Source organism: Tasmannia lanceolata, unplaced genomic scaffold, assembly GCF_043159265.1.
Source record: "Tasmannia lanceolata isolate RefF3 unplaced genomic scaffold, GAP_Taslan_0.1 ptg000012l, whole genome shotgun sequence".
Lineage (NCBI taxonomy): Eukaryota > Viridiplantae > Streptophyta > Magnoliopsida > Canellales > Winteraceae > Tasmannia > Tasmannia lanceolata.
The window spans coordinates 4253120-4262374 of NW_027518689.1; the positions used below are offsets into that span (position 1 = coordinate 4253120).

Consider the following 9255-nt stretch of genomic DNA (forward strand, 5'->3'; position numbering starts at 1 on the left):
TGTCCTCGACTGTTTACAGCTCCATCAAAATACATAAGCCACTTAGTATTCGAAGCTTCTTCTTTAATATCCATGATCTCTTCGTCAGGGAAGTCTGCCTTCAGAAAAGCGTTCTCTTCAATGGGTGCATCAGCCAACTGTTCAGCAACGACACGCCCTTTAATTGATTTCTGAGTGACATAAGTGATGTCAAACTCAGACAATAACAACAACCATCTTGCGGTTCGTCCTGTAAGGGCGGGTTTCTCAAACAAGTATTTTAGCGGATCCATCCGCGAAAGCAAAAAGATCTTGCTTGAAAGCAAATAATGTCTAAGCCTCTGGGTAGCCCAAACTAATGCTAGACACGTCTTTTCCAAAACTGTGTACTTTAATTCGTATTCCAGCATCTTCTTACTGATGTAGTAAATGGGCTTCTCCCGTTTAGACTCTGAATCTTGCTGAGCAAGCATGCAACCCATCGCTGTATCTGTGATAGACAAGTACAACAATAATGGCTGGCCTGGAGTGACTGGCGATAGAACAGGGGGCAAGGATAGGCACTGCTTAACCTTTTCAAATGCCTCCTGACATTCTTCATTCCACTTCTTCGAGGAATTCTTTTTCAGAAGCTTGAAAATGGGTTCACACGTCATCGTCAGATGTGATATGAACCGTCTCAGATACTGAACTTTGCCAAGGAAACCTCGGATCTGCCTTTCTGTCTTCGGCGGCTGCATTTCTTGAATTGCCTTAATCTTTTGCGGGTCTACTTCAATCCCTCTTTCACTGACCATAAACCCTAAGAGCTTTCCTGATGTAACACCAAAGACGCACTTACTCGGATTTAGGCGAAGCTGATACTTCCTGATCCGCTCAAAGAACCTTCTCAGGGCAACAGTGTGCTCAGGTCGAGTCTTGCCTTTCACAATCATGTCATCAACATATACCTCGACCTCTTTATGGATCATATCATGTAAAAGAGTTGTAGCAGCCCTCTGATACGTAGCACCCGCATTTTTCAATCCAAACGGCATCACCCTGTAGCAGTATGTACCCCATTGAGTAATGAACGCTGTCTTCATCATGTCCTCGGGAGCCATCTTAATCTGATTGTAGCCTGAGAACCCATCCATAAAGGATAGAAGAGCATGACCAGCTGTATTATCAACCAGGAGATCAATATTGGGAAGAGGAAAGTCATCCTTAGGACTTGCCTTGTTCAGGTCTCGAAAATCGACACACATTCGAACTTTTCCGTCCTTTTTGGGCACCGGTACAATGTTTGCAAGCCATTCTGGGTATTCAACTACTTGAATGAATTTTACCTCCAACAGTTTCTTAACTTCTTCATAAACTTTCATCTCCCATTCAGTTTTGAGTTTTCGGAGCTTTTGCTTCTTTGGCTTAACACCAGGGATTAAGGGTAAGCGATGTTGAACAATTTCTTCACTTAACCCTGGCATGTCATCATATGACCAAGCAAAAACTTCCTTGAACTCTTTAAATAAGGCGATTAATTCCTCGCGTTCTTCAGGAGATAAAGTTTTGCCAATTCGAATCTCCTGAATCAAGGTTTCGTCACCTATATTCACGGTTTCAATTTCCTCTTCGAGTGGTTTTGCTCGGCGACTCTCATCCTGTTGAATCATGTATTTGATTTCAGGAGGAGTGTCGTCGGTATCCTCATCAGAGGGGGAGTCTTGATTGTTATTATTAAGTTTATCAGATTCTGAAGCAGAAACATTAGAAATAAAAGTAGAGACTGGATTGTACTCAGAGAAAGGATGCTTTATTTCATTTAATGCTGAATCAGGTACATCAAATGAAAAATTACCCACATCGGGCTTTACAATAGACGCTTGAAAAAAATTTACAGACTCAACGAACATATTGACATTTATGTCAATTAACTCTGAATCAACGATAGAAGTAGCATCTGACTTGATTCTGCTGGAAGAAGAGGAATCATCATCGACCTTAGGAGACTCGACATTTACAGTACCTGCATTAACAGAATTGTTAGAATAAACAGACTCTGAATTAGACCCAAAGATTGACGTGTATTTATGGACAACTGACTCTTTTGGAGGGACATGACTGTTTAGGAAAGTAACCTGAGGTATGACTTGAAAGGTCCAGTTGGTCAATGGTTCCTCTGCCGGGGTGATTAAATGAGTAGGGTTCAGAATCGAGGCCCTCCGATCAATTACGGCAATAGTTTGTGAATCTTCGAGAAACAGTGAACTCAGAAGGCTCGGCTCTACATGTTCTGCCCAATCAGCTTCTGATTCAACTTCTGTCTGCACATCGGTCTGCTTGTCTTCTAACTGCAGATCAAAGAAAATTTCAAATCCTGGCAACCTCTGTCCTGAATTCTCATCTAACCAAGTTTCGGCAAAGCCACAGAAAGGGACATCTGCACCCTCTCTTCGAAAACGGCCATTCATCGTCAAATTAATCGGTGCCATTGGTAATTCTAACCCCCTGCGGCGACATTCAGCCCATTTCATCATCAGCAGCTTCATTTCTTTAACTTCCTTCTTTGAAGGCTTGTACCCCAGCCCAAATAGATTATTGAAGGATTCGAATTCAGGGAACTCAGTCAAACCCTGATGGTGTCTACCTAGCCCTGCACCTGGCATATATCCTTGTCGACGAATCATCCTGACGACATTTGCGTTTGTACTGGTCAGGAAACAAATTTCCTCATTCATAGCTTCTTTAAAGGTAATGGCAGCCACCTCTAATGAGAATCCAGTCAAACTAACATCCTCAGCTTTCTCCATAGTCAGGTCCTGAGTAATCAGCCCTACTTCCAGGTCTGGGTCCCCCTTCACAGTTACCACTCCGTTTTTGCGAAGAAACTTTAGCTTTTGGTGAAGAGAGGATGGAACAACCCCAAACTTGTGCAACCAAGGGCGGCCGAGTAACAACAAAAATGAGGCTTTGATGTCCAAAACCTGGAACTCTATCTCAAAGTCTTCTCCTCCGATCTGTATTTCGGTGACCAGAGTTCCGATCACATCTCGGCGAGTGCCATCGTACGCCAGAATACCCTGTTCAGATGGGATGAAATCCGCAGGACCAAATCCAAGAGTTGTTGCAGTACTCAACGGGCATACATTCAAAGCAGAGCCATTATCAACTAACACCTCTGGTACTCTCTTCTTGTTGCAAAGTACTGTGATTTTCAGAGATTTGGTGTGGTCTCGGCCCTCAGAAGGCAGATCGTCGTCAGTGAAAGATAAAGTCTTAGACACTCTTGTCATGGCAACCAAGCTTACCAGCTCATCCGGAGTAGTGTCTACAGAGACTTGTGCTGAGTTAAGCTCTTGAAGGACTAATTTTCTGTGCTTAGATGAGGCCATGAGTAAACCCCATACGGAAATATTGGCCTGAGTCTTTTTCAACTGCTTTAACAAGCTCTCTTCTTCTTCATCGGCGCTGACCTTACTGACCTTATTCTGTCTCTGGTTTTCAGTATTTCGCGCAACCTCTGCAGGATTTTCAACACACAATTCTTGAGGCTTGAATACACGCCCACCACGGGTCATATGACGCATCTCGTCACAATGGTTATCCAACAACAATAACTCATCTTCTTCAAAGTCCTCAGCCCTTAAGACATAAGGAGCTGTCCTTCTATTTCCAGCACTGTCAATCTGAAATGTACCAAACTGAGATGAAGACGATTCAGCCAATTCATCGTCATCAAAGGAAATTACATAATGATCTTTCTTTTCTACTGCTTCGAAATCTTCCTTGTCAAACTTCATTACATAGGTTTTTTCTGTGGTAATGGCACAAATGAGGGTTGATGGATCGAGCAGAGGTTCATCAGTAAAAATTGCATTGGTAGCAGGAGGAGGCATGGTATGATGATTAGGAAGTGGGTTTTGAGTAACGTTTGGTCTCTCCACTGCCAGCTCATTTTTGTCAATCATGTTCTGGATAGCATGCTTCAAGGCCAAACAATTCTCGGTCAAATGCCCTGGACCTCTGTGATATTCACAGTATTGATCCATCTTCCAGAATGCGGGTAAGGGATTGGGTGGAGGTTTGATATCCGGGAGCCGGATCTTCCTATCTTTCATGAGCCTTTTGAATATCATTATTATCGGATATGGAAGAGGATCAAACTTTCTGTCATATGCAACTCTCCTTGGCGCTTTTGCAGCCTCTGCAGCAACTCTGGCCACAGGCCTGGTATAACTGACAGCATGAATTTCTTTGGACTGGACCATTGGTCTTTTCCCGTCTCGGATTTCAGAAGAAACCTTGGCTCTCAAGCCTTTTGCTATGGCATCTTCTGTCTGAGTACCCGTCTTGATTAAATGGTCAAAGCTCGGGTAATGCTGAGGAGCGAGAAAATGAAAATACATGGGAGACAAACTCTTCAGAACCAGCTTTATCTGCTCTGATTCAGTCATTTTCTGGCTTAGCTGAGCAGATTTGCGTCTCCAGCGCCTGATAAAGAAAGTGAAGGTCTCTTGAGGACCTTGCTTTAGCTGTTTTAGGTCTCTCTTCGTGACCTCAATACCCTCTTCCATTGAGAATTGCTCTATTAGTTTCTCCGAAATATCTTCCAGGGTTCTCACCTCCTCGGGCTTTAGCCTTAGAAACCACTTCTTTGCGATCCCAATCAAAGAAATCGGGAACAACTGGGCCATCTGCTCACGGCTCAGACCATACTGCTGGGACAAAATGATAAACCACCTCATGTGGTTACGCGGACACCCGGTTCCGTCATATTTGTCATAATCAGGAGCTTTGAAGTTGGGCGGTAAAGAAACTGTTGAAGACAGTATTAATTCAGAGACGTCAAATTTCTTGGGTCCCTGGACTCTCATCTGCTCCATCTCATGAGCCATCTTGCTGAATTTCTCAGACATTTCCTTCTCAAATTTTTCAAATTTTTCTTTTTCTTTATCAACCTCTGGAGCACAATACTCTGCAGCATACTGACCATCATCTAAATCCACCTCGAAAGACTGGATAACGGGTCTATGCGACTCCGGAGCTGGAACATGAGAAGGCTGAAGTACGGGCCTAGACGTGGAAGTCTTATCACTTATCTGTGTTTTCATGTTTGCCATTTCTTCTTTCATTCCCGCCATATCTCTGGTGAGGTTTTTCATCATCTCTTGCATGCTCATTAAAAGTTCAGTTGTGTCTGCCATTTGATTTACTTCAAATAAATTTGAAGACTCTGGTGAAGAAGGTAAACGAACTGAAGATGACACAGAGGAATCAAAGTGGCGAACGAGTCTAGACACTGGGGTAGGTCTCGACCAGGTGGGCTTAGCTTGAAAGTCTTTTTTGGGAGCGATGGTTGCTATCTTTCAGAATCCTGATTGGAAGTTAACAAACTAGGTTACATGATTGACAAATAAGATAGTTTGTACCAATAGAGACAAAAGAAAAAACAAACATCCTTTGTATTGATTATACGGACAGCAATCGCTGAAAACCCTGAATCACTGACTGTTTATAACATGTCAAGTAAAATTTTTTGAATTTTCATCTATAATGGAATCAAATTTACAAGTTTTGACTCAATAAAAGAAATGACAATCTTGATCCAAAAATCCTCATGGTGGATAGAAATGACGAAGAGGAGGCACAATGGATTGCTCCCCTCCATACTAACGCTGAATCCTGGCAGGAACATAGAAGGAAGTCCTTTTGAGACCAAGAAGACGAACGTAGCATACGCACCTACCTGGTGCCCCTGGATTCTAACGATAGAGTTCTCATTTAAAATGATTTTAGCTCAAATTTCTCCAAAGTTAATAAAAATGGCATTTTTAAAGAGTTAGGCAATGTTTCAAGAACTCCCCAGCAGAGTCGCCAGCCTGTGGACCCCGATCCGGAGACGGTGCCGGCGAGACGCGAGATCCCTCCTGCAATCCTCTAAGATCTCCACAATGTGAAGGAGAGCTCTGCCAAGGAACTCTCGAAATGGTGCCACCCTCACAGCATAGCATGAGTGGCGATATAAAAAAGAAAGAGATATGTCTCGATCCGGAACCGAGGCTCGAAACCGAGACATACCTGAAATAAACTCAGAGTCGCCATCCATGGACATGCCATGGAACCAAAACAAATGCTCTGTTTGCAATGGATAACCAGAAATATATATGGGTTCGTGCCTGGTTACGAATGGGGAAGGTCTGAGAGCACCCCCAATTCGCCCGAGTGCAAGCACTTGGTCTCTTATGCCATTTTCATTAATTCCAAAGAAGTTTGGGTAAAAATCATATGAAATAGGAACAATCCTCAGGAATCGTCTACCTAAGCATGCATTTCCTGAGAATGAAGAAATAAACACATAAAATGAAAATGTGTCACCTAAGCAAAGCTAGGTTATGGGTGACATGCCTAACTCTAATGCAAGACTGGACTCGGACCAGAATGGCCATCCATCCTAGCTGCACTACGTATCCCGGCCTCGGGAAGAATCGGAGCCCACGTAGTTCGATGCCCTATTCAAAATTATGATGCCTAAGACACCTAGACCTCTATCCTAGACTCGATCTAAAAGACCGGACTAGTTATTAAAGCTTCTTGAACTATTATTTAAATTCCAATGAATGGTGGATTTTAGGACATCCTATATGCCCTAACTAAATGCAGATTGATTAGCCTTAAGCTAATGCAGGTGGTTCCTACAATCCTATGTGTAACTAGGCCGTGCAACCTAATGAAAACCACGGGATGACTATATGCCTAGTCTAGCCATCGGTTCGACTAAATGTCTAACCGATCGACTCGAGGCCTCCTAACTCTAGGGACACTCACACGACAGGACATACCATATCAATACAAATCAAGACAAACTCCTAACTCTAGAACACAACCTAAACAGCTAGGACATACTCCTAACTCTAGAGGAAGATCTTTTTGAAAATGGTTTGAATATTTTTGTAACTTTGAAAGATTTAAAATTTTTATTTTTAAAGGTTTGGCTGGACTTGGGATGTGGATCCCAAGCTGCACTACGTACCTCGTGGAAGAGGATCAAGCCAACGTAGTTCGGAACGAACTCTCTACCTATCAAACACTTACGGCAAATCAACTATGCTCTAATAATACTATTATAAGAGCAAATGAGTCAAAGACTCTCTAATGACAGTAACTGGAGAATAAATGAGTCAAAGACTCTCTAATAAAAGCGACTAAAGGATAAACGAGTCAAAGACTCTCTAATAAGAGCAACTGATAACACTGAAATGAGATAACGACGTCAAAGACTCTCTAATAATACTGCAAATAAAACAGATGAGTCAAAGACTCTCTAAAAACGGAAACACGAGTCAAAGACTCCAATGACACCAACTAAAAGATAAATGAGTCAAAGACTCTTTAAAGGAAAAGAAACACGAGTCAAAGACTCCACTAACATTAACTAAAGGATTAATGAGTAAAGACTCTCTAAAAGAGATGAAAAACACGAGTCAAAGACTCCACTAACACCAACTAAAGGATATATGAGTCAAAGACTCTCTAAAGGAAAAGAAATACGAGTCAAAGACTCCACTAACACCAACTAAAGGATAAATGAGTCAAAGACTCTCTAAAAGAGATGAAAATACGAGTCAAAGACTCCACTAACACCAACTAAAGGATATATGAGTCAAAGACTCTCTAAAGGAAAAGAAACACAGTCAAAGACTCTACTAACACCAACTAAAGGCTAAATGAGTCAAAGACTCTCTAAAGGAAAAGAAACATGATCGAATCATATAATAGAAGATTGAAAATCTGTGATCAAGATGAGATGAGATAGCATAAGATTGCTTTCAACGGATGGATCATGAATGACTAATCCTATGAGATCTTTGGAAATGAATGGGATTTACATCCTAACCCCAAAGGAAAAGTTTTTTAATCTTCACACATTTTATCAGTGTTACCTGAAGGCATCAACCCTAACCCTAATCTAGCGGAGTGGAGAAAGGATCTCGACTCATGACTTTGTTTGTGTACCTAGGACCGATCGTAGCCATTGGAAGATGGACTACGGCCTAATCTAGACACAAATGGGTAGGATATCCTAAACTAGGCTCACACACGTGATGCACATGTGTTCGTATACTACATGCATGTGTGGGTTAACCTAGGGGTAAGGCCAAGAGTTCCCTTAGCGCGAATCCATGTTCGATATACTGTACCAGTGTCCGGCGTATCAGTACGTGAACAAGAGATCCGTTTACGTACCATAAAGGTACTAGGCTAAGGGTGGAATGCTTCTCTAGCACAGAGGCACCAGGTGATGAAATCCCAGTCAACCATGCTAGATAACACTCCGGGTTCCTAAAATAGGACGTGTGTGCATGTGAGATGCAGGGGTTTAGATGCAAGTGATGTAAGTGTGTGCAATAAGTTCGCGCAATCTATGATGCCTTCAGGTTTTGTTAGATTAAGTTTGAGTAAATGTGATGAGAAAATAAAGCATACAAACTAATCACAGCACCAGGATTTTACAAAGGAAATCAGTGATTCCTAAGGTTTCTATTTTGATAATTTAATGATTGAATATGTGATGGAATATTATGATCTGGAAATTTTTAAAACAATTTGATTTTAATTCAATTTACTCAAGGATTTTAAAAGGTTTCAATTCAGATTGTAGATTTACACATCAACATATAACAAATCTTTTCAGAACAAGATGAAATTTTTACAGTAACTTCTCCTTAATTATATAAGATTATAATAAAAATTTCATAGATTTTAAATGTGGTTTGCTATTAGTTTTTCAATGTTGAAAGTTTCTGTCCAGATTGTGAATTAACACAGTAACGTATAGCAAATCAATTCAAAACAATATGAAATTTCTATAGTATGTTTATTACAATAAGAAAGGATTACTGTAAGAGTTTCATAAATTTTAAAAATGATTTACTATTAATTTACGATTTTACAAATATCCATCCAGATTATGAATTAACAAAGAAACACATAGTAAATCAAATCCAAATCAGTTTAAACTTTATGAAAACATGTAATTCCAGTAGTAATTATCAAACAAATATTTTCAGAAGTTTTCATTGCAATTTACTATTTTTATCAGATTTAATACAGCATGCATGATTTTACGTAAAAAATCATAAACAAATATCCAACAGAAACCAAAAATCTTGAAAAATTCACGGGAGATTAGATTAGATTTAATTTGCATCTCATCCAAATTTCACTTTTGAAAACATTATAGAGTTTTTGAAAATTGGTTTTTTCCAAAAATACCCCTAGAGTTAAATGAATTTTTAA

The 9255-nt window shown here is 40.6% G+C and overlaps 1 protein-coding gene across 1 annotated transcript; it reads right to left on the reverse strand.

Moving 5' to 3' along the window:
• Positions 1-1931: 1931 nt before the first annotated feature.
• On the reverse strand, positions 1932-5336 carry LOC143887572 (uncharacterized). Its single transcript, XM_077391654.1, has 2 exons — positions 2097-5336; positions 1932-1984 (listed from the first exon to the last, which is right to left on the reverse strand). The coding sequence occupies exons 1-2, from the start codon at positions 5160-5162 to the stop codon at positions 1976-1978; spliced, it is 3075 nt and encodes a 1024-aa protein (XP_077247769.1). The 5' UTR covers positions 5163-5336; the 3' UTR covers positions 1932-1975.
• Positions 5337-9255: the final 3919 nt, after the last annotated feature.

Excerpts from the sequence above, each read along its gene's own strand:
- LOC143887572 (XM_077391654.1), bottom strand. The coding sequence starts at position 5,162 with ATGGCAGACACAACTGAACTTTTAATGAGCATGCAAGAGATGATGAAA.